The sequence below is a fragment of the Saimiri boliviensis genome, chromosome 7 (genome assembly GCF_048565385.1).
Source record: "Saimiri boliviensis isolate mSaiBol1 chromosome 7, mSaiBol1.pri, whole genome shotgun sequence".
In the NCBI taxonomy this organism is placed as follows: domain Eukaryota; kingdom Metazoa; phylum Chordata; class Mammalia; order Primates; family Cebidae; genus Saimiri; species Saimiri boliviensis.
Window position 1 is genome coordinate 66,846,151 of NC_133455.1, and position 21,671 is coordinate 66,867,821.

General features: G+C 42.3%; 1 protein-coding gene across 6 annotated transcripts in view; it reads left to right on the plus strand.

The window, feature by feature from the left end:
* The window catches only part of SCN8A (sodium voltage-gated channel alpha subunit 8), a 205,086-nt gene that overhangs the window by 163,456 nt on the left and 19,959 nt on the right, over window positions 1-21,671 (plus strand). For all 6 annotated transcript variants that reach the window (XM_074402654.1, XM_074402655.1, XM_074402657.1 and 3 more), the window contains exons 20-25: window positions 2,420-2,593; window positions 8,826-8,948; window positions 15,132-15,416; window positions 17,275-17,328; window positions 17,854-17,991; window positions 18,981-19,085. In XM_074402654.1, the coding sequence (XP_074258755.1) occupies window positions 2,420-2,593; window positions 8,826-8,948; window positions 15,132-15,416; window positions 17,275-17,328; window positions 17,854-17,991; window positions 18,981-19,085 (879 nt within the window). The remainder of the gene's footprint in view (window positions 1-2,419; window positions 2,594-8,825; window positions 8,949-15,131; window positions 15,417-17,274; window positions 17,329-17,853; window positions 17,992-18,980; window positions 19,086-21,671) is intronic.

Genomic DNA, 21,671 nt, shown 5'->3' on the forward strand with positions numbered 1-21,671 from the left:
ATTGTCCTAAGTGCTTATTAATCAGTGAAACATACAAGGCCCTGAACACACAGGCTCCTCCCCTGCTGAGACTAATTATCTTGGCATTGCTTTTACTTTTATAACTGAGGGCACCTGGACGGAGTCTGGCATGAGGGAGTTGCTTGCTAGTTGGATGGTTTTGAGGACAGTAGGGACTAGAGAGGGTATACACTTTCCTTTTCCTTAAGTGAAAGGCGAAGAATGCATAATGTTGACGTGTATTTAAAGAAGGTGGGCACATTCATGTAGGTGTGGAATCAAAGCCTAATCTGGAAGCAAAAATAAATAAATAAATAGCAAGGGAGAAACCCCAAATTCAGTGTTAAAGATTTTGACAGTGATGGGAAGTTTCACTGACTCCTGAGGCAGGAGAATTGCGGTGAGCCGAGATCGCGCCATTGCACTCCAGCCTGGGTAACAAGAGCGAAACTCCGTCTCAAAAAAAAAAAAAAAAAGAAAAGATGAGAGAGGCAGCAGTGTATATTAAAGATAAGCTCAAGGGTGAAGAAGACAGCTTTCATGGAAAGGACCGTGGGAAGTGAGGGGAAGGTTTACAGGAAGGTGTCAGGATTAAAGTAGGAGGCAGAAAAGATGGCTTGGTAGCCACTGATCTGAGTGCAGGCGAGCCAGACCACCCCACCTGCCCCCGGGTCATTCGTTGCATCAAAGAGCATTCATGCAGCACTTCCTGAGATGCCTCAGAGGCACCCGAAATGACAGCATGGTCTCTGCCCTTGAGAAAAAAAAAAAATCAGACTAAGGCGAGTGACTGGAGAAAGACGTCTTGTTATTGTTGTCATTGTTATTCTTCAAATCTAGTGAACAAAACCCTAAAATAACGGAGTAATATGACCCATCATTTCGTTCTTCTCTTTCCCATCTCTACAAAAAAGAATAAAGCAGTAGTGAACCAAAAGTTTTGAACTTCCTTTACTGCTCACCTTTGACAATTTTTATTTGTCGTAATGATTAGGCAGAAGGTATTTGATTCAGTACATGCAGACCCTGTGCAACAGTAGGCATGAGATTTAAGAATAGCAAAGTGAAGACACAGCATTTTTAGCTGTGTCCAAGAAGAAAATGTCCAAGCAGAAACTAGAATAGGTTATGATGGGACTTCAGAGGGTGGAGATTAGGGCCCTCAGTTACATGAGATCAATCTTGGGCATCTCACATACCTTGGGTTAGAGAAGGGATTTCTAACAGATGGGGTTAAGGGGAAACCTGACTTGGAAGCTGTTGCCTTTTTGATTGAGCCAAGGGGATTTATTTGTACCAAGACCCTGAGTAGGACCGTGGAACCTGTCATCCCTGTCCCACTCCCCATTGATGAAAGAGGAGCACCTGATATTCATATGCCTCCATTTTGGAAGATGAAGCTGCAGACCACCCAATTCTATTCTTCCTTCTGGAGCTATTCAGAGCAGACACCTCCTCCCACTTGTATCACAGAGGACTTTCTCCCCACCTCCACAGGTTTTCCCATGCTTTAGGAATTCCCTCCTCTTGGCACCACACCTGTAGAGTCCACCACTCTGCAGATGGGAATGCTCACACGTCCGTATAAGGGATTTTCCCATTCATGAATGCCAAAGAAAGAAAGGAGTGCTAAGATTTTCTTCACCTGGGTGTCTCCCACCCCTGTGACCCTCCACCCACACTGCGGTGTCAAGGGGCTAAAAGGAGGAGAGGAAAGATTTTGTCATGTCTTTTATATATAGTGTTGGTGAGGATGTGGAGAAATTTAAACACTCATGTGGCTGGTAGGAATGTGAAATGATGCAACCACTTTGGAGAACAGTTTGGCAGTTCCTCAAAAAATTAAACACAGAGTTACCATATGACTCAGCAATTCCATTCCTGGGCATATGCCCTAGAGAATGAAAACATGTCTACATAAAAACCCATAGCCAGATGTTCACAGCAGCATTGTCCACAATAGAAACAACACAAAATAGAAATATCACACACGTCCATCAGCTGATGAATGATAAACAAAATGTGGTATATCCATATATTGGACTATTACTCAGCCATAAGAAGGATAGGTGAGTGGTTGCCTGGGGCTAGGGAGTTGGGCGATTAGGGGGTGATTGCTAATGAGTATGGGGGTTCTTTTGGAGGTAATGAAAATGGTCTAAAATTGATTGTGGTGATGGATGCGCAAATCTGAATATACTAAAAGCAGTTTTAAATGGCTGAATTTTATGATATGTGGATTATAACTCAATAAAGCTGCCAAAAAATAAAAAGCCTGTTTTGTGGGGGAGTAAAGCGAGGGAGACAGGGAGCTGATAATAGGCCAGCCCACGTGGGAGAGCTGCCTGAGGATAGCAGTGCTCCATGTGGCCTGCTTGCCTTTAAGCACTATCATAGCCAGCTGCTGCCTTTCTTTTAGGCCTTCGAGGACATCTACATTGAGCAGAGAAAGACCATCCGCACCATCCTGGAATATGCTGACAAAGTCTTCACCTATATCTTCATCCTGGAGATGTTGCTCAAGTGGACAGCCTATGGCTTCGTCAAGTTTTTCACCAACGCCTGGTGCTGGCTGGACTTCCTCATCGTGGCTGTAGGTGTCTTGCTTTCTGTTTCCCACCCCTTACAGCAGGAACACAGAAATAGGGGTCTCTCTCCTTCTAATGGCAGTAGCTGCCTTGGGCCCAGGTTATAGATGGAGATGGAGATGTACATGTGGGTAAAGTTCCTGTCATAGGACTCAGATCTTCATTTTAGGAAGGGGAACTCTGAAGTCCCTGCATTTGCTCCAGGGGGACTAACCACCCAACTCTTTAGTCTGGTGGGTTTGGCTTAACTGAGATTCAGAGATCAGGAGTGAGAAGTGGGATCACTGATCTCAAAGGCCCTTGTTATTTGGCTGGGGACAGGAAAGTTCTTGCCCCAGGCCAGCAGGATGTCCTCTTTCTGTGGCCAGGGGAAGGGATGAAAGAATGAGATGGGGGCTGCTGGCACAAAGGTGGTAGTGGGATTTCCCTGGTCTCTCCTGCTGACCGTTCCCATGAATGCTTCCACCCAACTCAAGTCTTGATACCAGACTCATCCAAACAAGTCAGTCTATCAGGAGAGGGACGTTCACACCGAAATAAAGTCCCCGCTTCTTCCCACATGTTGCCATTCTACAGTGATCATGAAACTTGAGAAATCCTTTTTTCCTCCAGGTTCCAAGACCATTTCCGAGGTTTGCTGGCCATGACCTCCTGTGTTTTTTTCAGGTTGGAAGCGGCATCCTCTCTAACTCTTCCTCACTCCACCAGTGCTTGTCCCTTGTTGGCTTTACTAAGGATGATGACTGTTCTCTTATTCTGTATAATAACTAAAGCTTCTTTCTTTCAGTCAAATCAGCATTTAAAAAAAATGATGAATGGGATTTGTAGGAGCAGGGCCTGTGGAAAATTGACTTTCTTCTGAGGGCTGTTAAGTGCTAAGAAAGTAGAGTGGTGGAGGTTAGGCTGGTCGTGTAGAATGCAGGTTTCAATGGCTGCATGGTGAACTACTTGTAGAGTGCCTCTGGGATCCAGGATAGAGCAGCGTAGAAATCACTCTGATGGCAGGTGCCCAGCACTGAGCCAGTAATGATTTCTGCTCTATAAATGCATTTCCTTCCCAATATATTGTCTGTAGTTTCTATGGTTAGTGATCACTTCCCAAAACTGTCACTCTGCCCCCAATTGCATCCCCATTTCAAAAAGCCAGACTTTGGGAAATGCCTAAATGAGGTGAAGAGGCCAGCCTTGAGGGGACCAGTGTGAGACCCGCGCAGCGAGAGATGTTAGCACTCTCTTCAGCAACTCTTGATAACATCCTGTGGTGGAAGGACCCGTACCTCCCACAGACAGAAAGCTGGAGCTCTAAGACTTAAAGACTGGGCTTGAGATAAGACCCAGAGAGCCACAGTGAGAACAAGCCAGTTCTCTTTCTAGAGAAAGGGAAAGTGCCATGGAGTCTTCATTTCACAGTAGCTCCTCAGGACTACCTAGCATCAGGTGAGACACCTGAATTCAAACTGGTACTCCCAGCTGCCTGGGGAGGCTGGGATTTGAAACAGAGCTTCTCCACCATGACCTACCCTCTCACAGGAACACGTTCTTCCTCTTCTCCCTAGGTTGAGCTACCCAGAATTTGAGGATATCCATCAGGTATCCCACATGACCCTGCTAAACAAATAAGCTGCTAAAGCACTAACAGTCCTACACATTAGAATTTATTTCTGTTTTGAGATGAGGTCTTACTCTGTCACCCAACCTTGAGTGCAGTGGTGCTGTCTCTGCTCACTGCAGCCTCTGCCTCCTGGGTTCACACGATCCTTGCACCTCAGCCTCCCGAGTAGCTGGGTCTACAGGCACACACCACCACACCTGGCTAATTTTTGTATCTTGGGTAGAGATGGAGTTTCACTGTGTTCCCCAGGCTGGTCTTCAACTCCTTGGCCTCCCAAAGTATTGGGTTTACAGACATGAGCCACTGTGTCCAGCCAGCATTTATTCTGCGAACACTTTTATGACTTTTTATACAAGGTGAAAGGGGGTAAAAAGCATAGGACAGGCATGTAGCCAGCTGACACTAATTCATAAGGCCCTCTAGCTTTGTGGGGGTTGCTGGATCATTACATTACTGTGGTGCCTAACTGGCTCCTGTGAAGACCTCTGTGCCAGTTATTAGTAAACGACATAATCGAATGCCATTATCTGTGTAGAATTGCTCTAGAAGCAATATGGAGAAATTCGAGGATAAGGCAAGCATGGTCCCAGCCCCTGGGGAGCTTCCTCTAGCTTCCACAGCAACTGTGGCCTGATTCCAGGCTTGTGCTAGGTGGGGGTACAGCCCCAGGCCATCACAGTGGCTCCACTGGCTGCCACTTTTGAGTTGTAGATGGACGGTAAGTCTTGGACTGTCACCTGAACAGCTGGCACTGCTGGACTTTTTGGTGTCCATTTGAGAAAAGTATCTGGTTTCTTTGGCATTTTAGAATATCCAGCAGGTTAGGTCCTAGCTTAGTACCATCCACTGATGACTTGATTTCTGGGTCTGTTACTCATCACATTTGTTTCCCTAATTGATTTTCATTCTTCCTTGTTGCCCCTTAAAGCTGTCAGTATTTTTCATAGGCATGGGATTATCCACATGACTTCCAAGCTTAATTCTTTTTGTTTATAAGTCATATGAGTTCCCAAACAAGAAAAACATTCTGTTTTGCCCAGGTCCTTGGCTGCATTGGAGATCATGTCCTGTAAAAGAATTTTGTCATCTTTTCCCCAGGACATTTATCCCATTGTGTGTGGAGATTAGCAAGCCTGTCAGTTCCGGAGATGGGGGCTTGCAGAGATCACTTGCCTCATCCTGAATTCAGACTGCTGAAAACGTTCTCCATTTGAAAATATTCACATCATTTTGGAAAAGTCACCTAATATATTTCCTCCTTTGTTTCTAGCCTGCAACCACAGATGCCCTGAATTTTTTTGTTTTTTTTAGATAGGTCTCACCCTGCTGCCCAGGCTGGAGTACAGTGACACAATCATGACTCACCGTAGCCCCAAGCAGCCTTCCTACCTCCGCCTCCTGAGTAGCTGGGACTACAGACATGTGCCATGGTGCCTAGCTTGATGCCCTGAATTTGATGTCTCCTTGATTCCTTTATTTTTTTTTTTTTTTTAGGTTTGATTCTTTCATTAAAGAGTACTTTAATCAATGTTAGGATTATCTCCAGCAAGGGCTTAATAGAGACTCAGAGGATTATAAGAGAGCCCTCAACTGCTAAAGAATAACCCAGATAAGACTCTTATTGATCCTGTCCTGGGCCAGATTAATCAGCTGAGTAACAGCTTATCTCTCAGCAACATTTACAGCCAGCCACTGAATTGGCCTTTAGACCTCCTCCTTCATTCTCCACACTGTGGACCTATTTGTTATCAGATAAGTCACTCATCCTGAAGAGCTGGGATCTGCTTACCTTTTTTGGTACCTATAGCCACTCAAAACTTAGTTTCTTGCAATCTTTACCTGACAAAATTTCATAAGATGAAGCTGACCCAGGGGACTGTTGAGCTCAGGTACTTGGTTGAGAAAGGATAGCTTCCCTTCAGATATACCTATTGAGGCATCATGAAGTATCTGGCAACTTTCAATTATTTTGGAGTTAAAGGCTGACACCGCCATATAAATTCTTACTGATAATGATGGATGGATGGAGAGAAAGGGATTGGTTGGTGCTACTGTGTTCTAGATAAGGCATTTGTGGCCCTTATTTTAGGCAGGCATTGAATTCTGAACCATCTGCCTTTCAAAGAAAATCAGGGTAACTTAATAGGGCAACATTTACTTCCAGATTTGCTTTGGACACTGTCCAGGGCTTCAGAGAAGATACCTACACTGATGGATTGTGAGCACATGCATAGATCAAGGTTCATACCCCTTTTTATTTATTTATTTATTTTTTTTTTTTTGAGATGGAGTTTCACTTTTATCACCCAGGTTGGAGTGCAGTGACACAATCTCTATGCACTGCAACCTCTGCCTCCCGGGTTCAAGCAGTTCTCCTGTCTCAGCCTCCCAAGCAGCTGGGATTACAGGCATGCGCCACTGTGCCCGGCTAATTTTTTTTGTATTTTTAGTAGAGACATGGTTTCACAATGTTGTCCAGGCTAGTCTTGAACTTCTGACCTCAGATGATCCACCTGCCTCGGCCACAACATCCAGCCATACCCATTTTTAAACCAACACCTTTAAACCAACTCATTCTGACCCTTGGTAGGTCATTGACCTTCCACTTCTACCCCCTGCCAGTCATGCTGCTTAATTATAAATGTCTTCATTTTTTTTAAAAGTGTGTGTGTGCAATTCACAGACACAGGATCAAAGAATTAAAGCCATAGGATACAGATAAAAAGCAGCAAATGAAACTAAGTTATAGATTGTTTCTTTTTATCCTCTCTAAAATTTTTTTTAAATACCAATTTAAGTAAGCTAAGCTGATCTGCAACCACCACTTCCCAGTAGGAAAAATTTAAGAGCCACTGATGGAAATATCTTAACCTATCCTAGAATTTGTGTTGTAAGAAACCCAGAACCCAGCCGGGCACGTGGCTGAAGCCTGTAATCCCAGCACTTTGGGAAGCCAAGGTGATCACTCCTGATCACCTGAGGTCAGGAGTTTGAGACCAGCCTGGCCAACACGGTGAAACTTTGTCTCTACTGAAAATACAAAATTAGCTAGGCATGCTGGCACATGCCTGTAATCCCAGCTTCTCACCCAAGAGTCTAAGGCAGGGAGAATTGCTTGAACCCTGGAGGCGGAGGTTGCAGTGAGCCAAGATTGCGCCATTGCACTCCAGCCTGGGCGACAAAGTGAGACTTTGTCTCAAAAAAAAAAAAAAGAAAAGAAAAGAAACCCAGAACCCAAACATTCTGGAGTTTGACTAACTTAACAGTATTTTTAGATCTGCTCTCCCCTGAAGAGCTCTGTAACTCTCAGCTCAGGCCCAGGCAGGCATAAATAGTTAGCATGGTGTTGAGGAAGCATTGTGGTAACTGCTCTGAGAACTCTGGTAGAACAAGGTAAGTTTGCTTCTGGAAGAACAGGAAAGTGTTGGACCATGTGTCTAGGCCTGGAGGTCTGCAGGCTTTTTCTCCCTGGTACAGCAACATACTCAGCTCTGGATTGTCCAGATACTGATAGTCCTGTTGGAATGTTGTGTAACCTGCCCACTGGGGACATAACCTGTCTGTAGAAGAAAAAGCCCTGGCTTGGGAGTCAGGCTGTGGAGGTTATTAATCCTGGCTCTAGAACTGCCAATGTGACCCTGGGCAAAACTTGTGTATGGGTCTCAATTTCCTCATCTATCAAATAAAATTAATTTTTCCCCAAGAATTCTTCTAGCTGTTATTCTAATGATGATCATTATAAAAGATTGACATGGAAATGACAGACCTGAGGCTAATTCATTTTGGACTGTTCTGGAAGGAAAGAGAATTATAAGGAAAAGTATGGATTCAGTTGTCCAGACTCACCCAAGTTCTTGTGGCCATGGAGGGGTACTGGTTATAGTTAAAAGTCAGAAGGATTATTATAGTTAAAAGTGAGAGATAGAAGGATGTAGTTAAAAGATAGAACTTTCTTAAGTGAGTTCTCATGGAGCCACAATTCTTGGGAGCTGCAAAGTCAGCCATGGTACTTACTGAGTGTTTTCATTGTTATTGATGTCATGATGCATCAAATTCTCAAACAAATGGTTTTTTGTCAACCAGGAGTAAGAGAGCTTGTCCTTGTTGGAAAGCCAATGGTGAATGAGCTGAGGAGGGGGCAGCTTGTGTGGAGTATGTGTATTTATCTGTATTCTTTTCCATAGGTACCATTAAATTTGTCTGGCTTAATTTAATGGGGACTTCTGGGACCTGCAGAGACTATAAAGGGCGAGGGTAAGGCTCTTGTCATCTGTTCAGGCTCCTCTCCTTCCAGTGGAACTTCCTCACTTTCTCCCTCTCCCGTCAGCCTCTCCCCTTTTCCAACTTGTGTGTATGTTCTACTGCCTTCTCGATTTTCTCTTCCCTCTGTGTTTTTTCTTCTGCCTCTCAACCACCTTTCCTTCCAGGTCGTTTGAGTCAAGTTGAAGTAGGCAGCTGGTGTTACCCACTTCCTCTACCTGGGGGGCCCAAACTGTGTCTTCAGTGCTAGGGGCTTTATTCTAACACTCTGGAACCTCTGTTTTCTTTTCTTTTTTTTTTTTTTCTTTTTTCTTTTCTTTTTGTTACCTTTTTTGTTTTTGTTTTTCTCTTCTGTTTCTGTGTAGGTCTCTTTAGTCAGCCTTATAGCTAATGCCCTGGGCTACTCGGAACTAGGTGCCATAAAGTCCCTTAGGACCCTAAGAGCTTTGAGACCCTTAAGAGCCTTATCACGATTTGAAGGGATGAGGGTAAGATACTAAGAGCAGCTGATCCTTCTGCATGCCAATGGAAACTGTTTAAGCATGCTAGAACTGATCACATGGTGGAAAGATCATTCAAACACGAATTCTGTGATGCAGCTGCTGATTTGATCCTCCACTCTCTTCCCCGCACCTGCCCCGTGCAAAGGGAAATTTCGTTAAGCTGCCTCATCACATTAATATTGGCCCCACCCCCAACAACATGCCATCGCAGAACATGTTAACATTGGCTATTCTCATTTGGCCTGGCTTACCTGTAGCACTTGGGGTGGCTTTCTGGGCTGTTGATTTAATAGGGAGAATCACCAGGTGCAAAGAAGGGGAATTGTAACCCACAGACCCACTGAAAAGCACAGGCTTCAGGCAGGGAGAGTGCTGTGTCGGGGCATCAGCCAGGTGGGGACTGTGCCCTTGGGGTCACTGAGAAAGCAGCTGAGAATGGGCTTGAAGACATGGTGGCAGGCCTGGGATTGGGGATGCAGCAGAATTCGGCATGGCCCTGGGAGAAGAAATGCTTTTCTTTCTATTCGGATTCCTCTTATTGCACCTTGTTGTTCTCAGCCCAGTCCCATAAGGACTGGCAGCCTCCGTCTGATAGCAAAGCTTTTTTCCTCACCCCCAACCCCTCTGCCCATGCTGTATGGTCCCCTAACACTGTCAAAATGACAACCAGGTATGATGCTAGATGACTGAATATCAGCTAGTTCTGAAATATCTTGATACCTCCTATTCCTGCTTTGGTGATACTCCACCCAAAACAGTACAAGGTGTTGTCACCCTGCCAACTTAGAAACAAGGTGCCCTCTTGGTGCCATTTTCTTGTCTCTTTTGGTTTAAATAATTGTGCATGTGTGTGCATGCATATGTGCACACACACACACAGACATACCCACACTAAAAAGTCAATTTCTTAAAATCAAAGGGGCAACTGACTTTGGTGGTAATAGTTGTCCTGTGGTGATCAGAGAGAGGTCTGTTATACTTAACGAGACCAAGAAAACTCACTTCAATTCAGATGTTGAATACATGCAGGAGAGCAAACCAGAGGATATATATTTAAATGTGCAAACATCAGAATGTAGGAATAAAAATTAAACTGTTACAATAGTCTACATGAAGCAAGACTGATTGGAAAAACTAGATACCAGGACAGTGCTGCTTCATTCATTCCTCATCTGTGATCCTTGGCTGTTATTCCATGAAGCCACCCACAGTTGTATAGGAAGATGAAAACTTAATTGGGACTTGGGAATTTTATATGTTAATTTATCCAGACAAATGCTTTTTGCAACAAATTCATGTTTCTTCTGTAGCACAGTCACAGTTTGGTTTACTAAATGTAAGCTTTCTGCAACCCTTCTGAAACCATCTGCAGGAAGGGCAGTTCCACAGTAGTGTAAATTTATTTTAATTTTTTTTTAACTTGGGATTTTAAATCTTGTCCCACAGATAAGAGAGGTTTTAGAATGTGTGCAATAAGGTCATTGCTATGCTCAGGCTACATTTAGGAAGAGAGTTTATTACACAAGATTCAGTGGTTTAGACAACCACTGAAATGGTTGAAAATGTGGTTAAAATGCTCTTCTCTGCTCCCTCTACTTTTGCACGTTTTCCAGAGGGAGCTAGTTAAATGTTTTAGTAAGTCATACCAGTTTTGTTATAAAGTTGATAATCCACTTTGGTGACTGCAAAACTGAGGACAAGATGCAACCAAAAGAAGTCCACTGAAGACAGTACTTGCAGCATTGCACCTGAGCTCCTCTGCATCCCCTTGAGATGATCCCTGATCTCCCAAAAGGAGATTGGTAATATCTGAAGAAACCCTCCCCAGTCCCACCCCTCGCAAAAGAAATGCTCATCTGACCCATCTGGCGCTTGTTACTGTTTCCATCTTGATGCTCATTACTGTCAGTCCTGTCCCAGGCAGACAGAAGTAGTCCTCGTGGCCGCTGATGCCAGTTTGCCCATGAGGCCATTACTTGAATAACCTGGATGCGGGAGCCATTTTGGTAGCCACATCTCTTCCCTTTAGCTGGCCCTTCTTTCTCTACCTTTCCTGGACCCTCAGTTTCCGGTCCCCTAAAATCTTTTACTTGTCAACTTGAAAGTAGTCTAGGAGCCTGGAGGTCCCAAACGCATAATCAGAACAGTAGATAATTTTATTTGAAAAGCATTACGATGTTTTAAGTGAAAAGCATCAAGGTTTTTTTCAGTAAGATAATATGGGCAAGAACAAGTTTGAACCCAAAGCTGGAATTTAAAACAATTAATGTGCAGTGAGGGAAGTTTTGGAATAAGAGTGCCATCTCATTTGGTTGCCTGCAGCCAACTAACAAACAGTATTGACCATGGCTGGTTGGGCAGGTGAAAAGGGATCAGGAATCCATTCCTGCCCTATGGGCTTCCCAGCCCTTCTGTGGAAGAGAAACTGCAAGAAAAAGATTGGATCTGGCTAAGCGTTTAGTCAGTCCCCCAGTAAGAAACAAAATTAGGTACACATGTTTTATTAAATGTCATTTTTCTATGGGGCATTTAAAAAAATTCTTTGGTTTTTGTTCTCCTATATGCCAACACTTTAGAGATTACCTTTAGAATATTTTAAATGAGAAATCTTTATAAACTGAATACCATCCGTGCAGATGGGCTCAACTGTCACTGTGCTGCTCATATTATAGACTCAGAGCTTCATTGAAAGGGAACATATGACCCAAGCCTGTCCTGGGACACTGATTTCAGTCTCCTCTCCTTCCTCAAACCAAAGACCAGGAAAACTGAAGCACTCATGCTATAGGCAAAGGAATACTTAATGTAGTTCTTTGCTTTTCTCTCCTCCATAGTAATCTTCATTTAAAGATTTTGCTGTGCTATTAAATTTTTGAGGGTATATAATATTAGTGCCATGAAACATGCATGCATTTTTGTTGATTGTCAGTACATAGTTGTCCATTAAAGCCATGTTCCCTCTGCCAGATATTAAAAGCTAGCTGACTGATTTTATAGTATTTAATAACCAACAGTAATGTCCAAGACATTATAGAGAAGACAAAAATATTGTAAGAATTCATGTCCATTGGAATTTTCTCATTTGTATCAATTGCTAAGTATAAACTTCCATTGAAAAAAATTAACTTTTTATAGATTACTAAAATCTAGCTTTGAGTGATATTTCCATGTCTAGTTCTTCAATAATAGATTTCGTGATAATTAAAGGCAATGTAGAATAACTAGAGAGCTCGTGTAGAGAAGAGAAGATCAAATTCATTAAGTGACTACTAATGGAATTTGAATTATCATTTATAATATATCTTTAGTATGAGAGTTCAAAATAAGAAATATGATCTCTTCCCCATTGGTTGCTGAGAATAACAGCACAATGATCATTTTACATGTGGAGCACAGTTAAATAGTTTCTACTTAACATATTGCAGCTTATCAACTAATGTTCACAGCAAGGAAGAATTGTTAGTAAAATTAATCAACTCTGGGCTGGGCACAGTGGCTAACACCTGTAATCCCCAAATTTTGGGGGGCTGAGGTGGGCGGATTACTTTGAGGTCAGGAGTCCGAGACCAGCCTGGCCAATATGGCAGAACTCTGCCTCTACTAAAAATTAAAAAATCAGCTGGGTGTGGTAGTACCCACCTGTAGTTCCATTTACTGGAGAGGCTAAGGCAGGAGAATCTCTTGAACCCAGGAGGTGGAGGTTGCAGTGAGCTAAGATCACACCACTTCACTCCAGCCTGGGCAACAGAGTGAGAACCTGTCTCAAAAAAAAAAAAGTAAATAAATAAAAATTTAAAAGTAAATTTAATCAACTGTTTTCTGTTTTATTCATAAAATTAAGGTAAAAAGTTTTTCTGTGGTATGATTACAGTACATTTACATCTTATAAAACTTTGGATTTTATAGGATTTTATGTCATATCAGAGAATAAGGCTCAGTGAATATTTGTGTATATTGATTCATTTGATCAGATGAATCAATATATAAAATTTTGTATATATTTTATGAGAATAAAAATTCAAAGAGTTGACTAGTTAATTTTTCTTCCCTGTGGTAAACATTAACTCATATTTAACTGTAACACATAGTATGTAGGACAGATTAGACTGGGTTTGAGTAGAAGCTTAAGATCATTCTCTGCATAGTCAGAAGAGTTCCAGAGGAAGTAGGTTCTGAACTGAGATTAAAAAGCAACATGGCTAGGTTTCAAGTCTTTGGGGCCTACTTCCTATGCCACGTTTGTAATGGTCTAACAGAAGGTCATGATCTCTCATCTAAGTTCTGCTGCGAAATGCTGTCACATAGATTTGAGCTTTTGAATCTTTACATACTCTACTCCCTTATTGTTTGAGAAATTATTTTTCCATTTGTGGATCATCCTCCTTTTGCCTGTTCTTTTGCACATTTCATTGCTTTTTGGTGCTCCCACCAAAGGGTGAGCAACTGTGGAATGAGGAGGTAAATTCAAATCTGAGTACATGACAAATTTGGTAATTTAAATACATATGAATATCATTCTCCAAAATAATGTTGAAGATTTTCCAGATTTCAGATATCCTGGCTTTCCTTGCTCAAAGTAATAAACAATTAACAAATTAATAAACATTTTATACTAATGACAGAGCTGTCAGATCTAGAAGAGATTTCTTGGTCTAAGAATTAAGAAATAACTGCCTCTCAGTCTAAAGACCTTCATATGTTAATTGGAGAAACGCAAAATGAATATTTTAATCTAAAAGGAAGAGTGACTCCTTAGCAGAAGAATATCATTGCATTTTTTATGCAAGATAGAGCAGGTAGCTCTAATCAGGCACATGTCCTGATGAGTGACAGTGCAGTCTAAGGCAAAACCAGAAAATAAGGAAAACCTAAACCCTAAACTAAACTGTATGCTACTCTGACTTACACTGTAAAGCAAAATAAAAATTTAAAACAACCCAGAAACTTTGATTCCTCAGGGGTTTTTTTCCTTGGCTTTCTTTTTTTATTCCTGGGCTTACTCTAGTCAGTGACTTTTAATAATATGCCAATTTTTAAGTTTCAAGAGCAGTGATGATCTAACCCAAAACTCTCTTAAAAAACTTAAGTCATCCCTATTTCTAATACGTCGTGATGATTAGAGTCAAGCCCTGGAATGAGCAGAGAGACAACAGCATTAGCTGAGCAGGGAGTGACTCTGGTTTAAAAGCCTACAAAATCAGAATAAAAACACTGAAGAAGAATAATGAACCTTGAGTGAAAAGCACATCTGTTCAGATTTTATTTTATACTGTTTGGTAGAGGGAATATAGCTTTTTTTTTTCTTGAGCCTGCAAAATATGCATGCTCAGCTATTGCCTGAAATAAGATAACTGGCCTTGCGTAGTCATAAAAGAGACGTTATGTACTGTTAACTGGTTCTCTATTAACCACGACGGATAGTTCTCTGTGATTGTGAACAATCATACCTTGTTTTGCAGAGGGGGAATGTCTGTTGAAAGGCAACTAGCAAACTGAAAGTTACTCATATTTCCCCATTGGGCATATTTTATGAATTGAGGAGGAGGGAGAATGGACTAAGAAATAATTTTACAATCCCAGACTGATGCATAGGAAAGAAGACCTAGGTCATCTTGGCTGGGGAATTTGTGTTAGTCAAAATAAAGATGAAACTTTTAGGCCGGGCGCGGTGGCTCAAGCCTGTAATCCCAGCACTTTGGGAGGCCGAGACGGGTGGATCACGAGGTCAAGAGATCGAGACCATCCTGGTCAACATGGTGAAACCCCATCTCTACTAAAAATACAAAAAATTAGCTGGGCATGGTGGCGTGTGCCTGTAATCCCAGCTACTCAGGAGGCTGAGGCAGGAGAATTGCCTGAACCAGGAGGCGGAGGTTGCGGTGAGCCGAGATCGCGCCATTGCACTCCAGCCTGGGCAACAAGAGCGAAACTCCATCTCAAAAAAAAAAAAAAAAAAAAAGATGAAACTTTTTAAAATTTCTTCAGTGTAGTCCTACACTTAGAAATTTTTGGTCCTACTTGTCAGTCTGTCCAGTTACTCTAATTCCAAAGGGAATGTAATGTTTCCATACAGAACAAGCCACACAATGTCATTCCCCTCCTGGAAATCAAAAAATGTGCTTGCTTCCATTTCCACCCAACACTCAGCAACCTCCCCTTCCAATGCAGGTGGTGGTGAATGCCTTGGTGGGCGCCATCCCCTCCATCATGAATGTGCTGCTGGTGTGTCTCATCTTCTGGCTGATTTTCAGCATCATGGGAGTTAACCTGTTTGCGGGAAAGTACCACTACTGCTTTAATGAGACTTCTGAAATCCGATTTGAAATTGAAGATGTCAACAATAAAACTGAATGTGAAAAGCTCATGGAGGGGAACAATACAGAGATCAGATGGAAGAACGTGAAGATCAATTTTGACAATGTTGGGGCAGGATACCTGGCCCTTCTTCAAGTGGTAAGTAATGTTTTGTTTTGTTTTGTTTTTTTCAGTTCTGTGAAATTCAGGCAGCTAGCACAAATCCCATTAGGCTTCTTCTCAACCCTGCTTCTAGAATCAGGATGATTTTCAGTCAGTCCGAGAGAACAGTGTTGTTCCCCAAACCAGTTTCAGAGAGACACCTTTCCTGAGTATTCTCTGACTTCTACCAGATCTCATGCAAAGGAAATCTCTCATTGTGCTCAGGAGCAGAGAGCTGTGCCCAGCAACAAATAAAGATTCCTGCAGTGTAATAAAGTGGCAGAGAAATCACTTTCCCTTCCTGGCTCAGAGAGTGCAGTTAAAGAGAAGGGCAAAAAAAAAAAAAAAAAAAAAAAAAAAATCAAGAAGATAAGCCCATAGACAAAAAAGTATGGCAATTGTGATGGAGCAAAATAATCATACATACTCACTACATTCAAGTTAACGTAGGGAAAAACAGTGCCTGGGTGCCACACTCATATTAGCTTCACCCCAGAGAAAGATATCAGATTACTGTTATCACAGAAAGGAAGGATTTAACTATCTAGATAATTCTCTTTTGCCTAATTTTATTCCTTCCTGCTTGGTTTTCACTTCCTCTTTCACCAGTGTTTTGGAATGCGTGACAATATAATGCAGAGAAAGTTCATAGGCTTTGAAATCAGACTGATATAGATTTGAACCACACTCTGATATTTATTGGATATGTAACTTTGAACAAATTATTCAACCTCTCTGACTCTCTATTTCTTCATCTATTAAATATAGAAAATGATACCTTGCATTGGTTGTTAAGAGAATTTGTGATTTTTAAAAATTTCTTAGCACAGTGCCCAGCAAATAACCATGCTAAATAATGTAAATTGCTATTAAATATTTTTGTTACTATATTGCCATGCCTATATCATACAGTTCTTGGGAGACTAACTGCAATAACACAGATAAAGCTCTTAACCTAACCTTACATATAGTAAACACTCACTGTCAACTCATAGTAGAAGGCAAAGTTCATGGAGTGAACTGTAGTTTTTCCTACCCCAAAGCTTTTTGCTGTTCTGTCCCAGTTCAAGAAATTGGACCCACGAATTCAATCTGAATTGGAGCAGCTCCAGAAAACCAGTGCATATCAACAAGCCAGTCAAATATGGTAGTCACAGAGTCCCTGCCATATGCAAGATGCTGTGCTTGACAGTACAGTACTAGGGCCATCAGATGAAAAAAGACCTTCCTATGCCCTGAAAAAACTTAGAATCTGGTTGAGTAAGTAAAACATGGAGAATGGTACATTGATCATCCATATTTGTTTCCAAAATCAGGCTAGATATAGTAGACTGAAGGAGTAGAGTTGGGAAGGGACTGTCAAGGATAAAGCTGGTATTGCCACTACGTAGGCTACACATGTGTATATTAGTAAAGGGTAAGTCTGATCTTTTTTTTTTTTTAAATGCAACTATGGATTTTTCAGACCCCTATCACTTAACACCTTTTAAAGAACTGATTCCTCAGTGGAATGGAGTGCTAAGTTCCAAGCATTTTCAGTAGATTCCTGTCATTTGCTCATAAAAGTTTTCCCTAACTTTAGGCAGGCTTCTCAGGCCTATGTTTTTAAGTCCTTTTGTAAAGTCTCAATCCAGTTACCTTTTTCACATGTTTATTTGCCATACTTTGTTGTTATTTTCAGAGACAAAGCCTCCTTGGGATCTATAGTAACAGAAAATTCTGAGTCCAAGGGAGGCTGCACCCAAACCCCCATTCTGTGTTCTCACTGAACCTAAGCCTGGCCTTTGGGACCCCTGCCTAGACTCCCATCTACTCCCTTAATAGGCACAGTCTAATGACTGCCTCTGTTTGCCAGGCAACCTTCAAAGGCTGGATGGACATCATGTATGCAGCTGTAGATTCCCGCAAGGTAAGGATGTACATGGCGAAAATACAGCCTTCTCAGATGGTTGGAAAACAAGCAGGATGTTAGATCCCACCAAGAAAGAGGAAGGAACGGAGGAATGGAGGGGTTGTCATTTCTCTTTAGAACATTTGTTGCTTGTTTTATTGATTATAGATCATTTTCCTCAACTAAGTAAGTCATCACTCTTACATTGGCCCCCAATGATTAGAGTGTTGATTCTTACATGGCCCCAGGGAAGCTGTCTATGCTTCAATCTTGCTTCATAGCAAAAGTATGGCTCCTAGCAGACAGCCCTCCCTCCCTGTGGCCTCATGATTTGCATGTTCTCCACATGAGTCAGAGGAGGGCTAGTTCCCTCTCAAGGCGGGACATGCCAGTGTAGAGAAGGAGGCAGGTAGAAAGAATCTAGGGCTCTCCCACCCCAGCATGTTCAGCAGCTCAAATGGTCACAGTTATGGCTGATGGCCTTGGCATGTCAAACTCCAAACTAGGAGCTGATTCTCTTCCTTTTATCCTGTCCTTTGACAGCCTGATGAGCAGCCTAAGTATGAGGACAATATCTACATGTACATCTACTTTGTCATCTTCATCATCTTCGGCTCCTTCTTCACCCTGAACCTGTTCATTGGTGTCATCATTGATAACTTCAATCAACAAAAGAAAAAGATAGGTCTCCTCCCCTCATTGCCAGTGGCTGGAAGTCAGCCCAGATAAGAGGCACCTTTGTCCCTTATCTCTAGAAAGAAAATGTCCCTCTTTCTTTCTCTAAAATCCATATTGTCAGCTCACTGTGACCCTGGCCACCATGTACATTAGCCCCAACCTACTCTTTCTGTTTTGGGGGCTGGATTTTGCAGCACATAGTTTACCATACTTACTAGCAGTCATTTATTCTTGAGGCCTATTACTGCTCTTGGTCTCCCACCAGAAGCAGGTAGGTCAGAGAGTGCAGTCTAGCAACAGAAATGAAAAGGAAAGAAGCAGTTGAATAACTATTACAAGAAGTAAAAGCTCTCTAGATTTGTGATTATCTATGTCAGTGCCTGAGCACTGGCAAAGAGACTGTCCTTGGAAAGTTCAGCTTCCTTACTTGTCCTAGATGGTTAACAAGTTTTAAAAAGCAAATTGGAAAAATTGCTCTTGTTACTCATTTTGTAATTCAAGTCTATCCCAGCATACTCCAAGAAACTGTCCAAACTGCTTTCTTGCACCAGAATTTCTAAATTTTGAGTTTTATCTAAAATAAATTGGCTATCAGCCAGGACATGAAGATCTTTTTATTCTAAAATGTTTTTTCTACAATGTGTCAGGAAAGCAGGCCCTCAAAAAAATGAGACTGTGAAATATGACTGCCTTCAAAGTCATTGCTCTCAGGTTTACCCTTGCATGGGGGTCTACAATTGGATAGTCCATTTCCTTTCTACCTCGGGACTGGCAGATCTTAGAAATCCTGAGCTAAAAACAAAGGCAGGAGTCTCTTTAGAGCTGAATGATTATCACAGGTCTACCCCATCGTGGGACAGCTACTAGCTACACTGTCTTTTTCAAAGGAAAGGATTGGTCTCCCCTCAGTTCTCAAAATTGAATCTTAGGTCCAAACCCATAGCATGTTGAGAGCCAGTTGTAATTGTCTGTTCTCTTCTTCCCTCCTTTACTTTGGAGGTCAGGACATCTTCATGACTGAAGAACAGAAGAAGTACTACAATGCCATGAAAAAGCTGGGCTCAAAGAAGCCACAGAAACCTATTCCCCGCCCCTTGGTAAGTGCATCGTGTGGGCTGAGGGCTTAGTGAGAACTCATATTAAAAAAAAAAGTAGGGCCGGGGGCAGTGGCTCATGCCTATAATCCCAGCACTTCGGGAGGCCGAGGCAGGTGAATCACGAGGTCAAGAGATCGTGACCATCCTGGTCAACATGGTGAAACCCCGTCTCTACTAAACATACAAAAAAATTAGCCGAGCACCGTGGTGCACGCCTGTAGTCCCAGGTACTTGGGAGGCTGAAGCAGGAGAATTGCTTGAACCCAGGAGGCGGAGGTTGCAGTGAGCCGAGATCGCGCCATTGCACTCCAGCCTGGGTAACAAGAGCAAAACTCCATCTCAAAAAAAAAAAAAAAAAAAAAGTACTGCTAGGGTTACTGCAAAGGAAGGAAAAAGATAAGCGATTGGATACTTTGTGCCTAATCCTCTCCTCACCACCCATCCAAAAGATCTGAAGAGATAGCAGAAGAACGGGGATTAAGGAATGGGGTGGCTTTTACATCAGTCCTTGACATATCCTCTGAGCCTTCCTTGGGCAGCCTCCAAGAATCAGCATGTGAATGAACCACATTGGCTTTGGCTCTGGTAGAGATGGTTTTAGAGACCTCCAAAAATTAACAAGAGAAAATGAAATGAAGTTACCCTCTTTCCCACCAGTTCAAGGTAGGAATTGGTCATGATTTTTTCAGCTTCTCTCTGCTCAATAAGTATGTCTTTGCAGGATGTGTCTAGAAGCTAAAATCATGCTTCTGGCTATTTGTGGGAGCAGAAAAGGATAAAACTATGAGTCTGGTGCCCTGATTCTCTCTCTTGAGCTGAGCCTTTTGTAAAACAGTTTTGGGGGCTAAGATTCTGCTTCATTGTGCCATTGGGGGGTGTCTTGTTTCAGAGAAGGGGAAGGAGATGCCCTGTTCATGATTCCATATATCCAGTTAGGTGAGACATTACCCCCGAAAGCCAGGCCCAAAGTTCCTTCTTCTATAACTTCTGTTTAACAACTTTAAAAAACAGAAACAACAAAAACAGCAGAACCTTTAATACAAAAGCTTTCCTGGCAATCTAATTTGCAGTGGCTCTGTTTGAATCAAGAGTTATAGTTCCAGAGTGCTTTGTCCCCGCAACCCCACACGCTGCACGTGGCACATCTGCCGCATCCACTTTTTTTTTTTTTTTTTTTTTTAAGAGACGGAGTTCCGCTCTTGTTGCCCAGGCTGGAGTGCAATGGCGCAATCTCGGCTCACTGCAACCTCCGCCTCCTGGGTTCAGGCAATTCTCCTGCCTCAGCCTCCTGAGTAGCTGGGATTACAGGCACATGCCACCATGCCCAGATAATTTTTAGTATTTTTAGTAGAGACAGGGTTTCACCATGTTGACCAGGATGGTCTCGATCTCTTGACCTCGTGATCCACCCGCCTTGGCCTCCCAAAGTGCTGGGATTACAGGCTTGAGCCACCGCGCCCGGCCCGCATCCACTTTTGAAGGAAAAGAAATTCTAGGGCTTTGCAGAGCAGATTGAAAACCACCAAGTTAAAGAATCCTGAAAATAAGCACCAGCCCAAGTACCTAGGTACTTAAACAAACAAAAAATCTAGGAATCTTAAGAAAGAGAACAGTTTTTTTTTTTAGTCTTTGATGTTACGACTTCATTTTGTGATAGAAATGGGACTAAAGGGAATAGAAAAGGGTTAACATTTCTGAAATGCTGTTTAGTACTTTACGTATGAGAACCTGAGTATGATTTTATTCCACATTAAAATACAGTAACTTCCAGCCTAGGCAACATAATCAGACCCGTCTCTACAAAAAAATTTTTATAAAAATTAGCTGGGCGTGGTGGTACATACCTGTGGTCCTCACTATGTAGGAGGTAAGAGACTTGCTTGAGCTTGGGAGGCCAAGGCTGCAGTGAGCCATGACTGTGCCACTATACTCCAGCCTGGGCAATAGGGAGAGACCCTGTCCCAAAAACTACAAAATAAAATAAAATATAAAATATTAATGTAGGAAACATTAATAAAGTGTGATTAACATTCATTTAGCAAATATTTATCAGTCTCCACTGTGTACTAGGTACTAAACATAATGTGATAAACAAAAGGTAGACACTGCTGTCATGGAGCTTATAATAGTTGGGGAGATAGATAATAAGGAAGCAAACAGCCACAATAAAATGTGGAAGACTGTGAGAAAAAAAATTACCTGGAGGGCTATAGTGGTGGATCTACTTTAATATAGTAGTCAGAGAAATCATCACTAAGGAGAGTCTACTTGAGTGGATGAGAAGGAACCAGCTGGGCATGGTGGCTCCTATTATAATCCCAACTTGGGAGCTATAGGCAGGCAGATCACCTGAGCCGAGGAGTTCTAGATCAGCCTGGGCAACACAGTGAAACCTCATCTGTACCAAAAAAAAAAAAAAAAAAAAAAAAAAAAAAAAAATTAGCCAAGCTTGATAGCATGCCTGTAGTCCCAGCTACTCAGGAGGCTGAAGTGGGAGGACGGTGTGACTCCAGGAAGTCAAGGCTGCAGAGGATGTGGTAAGTTATTTCGTACCACTATACTCCAGCCTGCGGGTGAGAGCAAGAC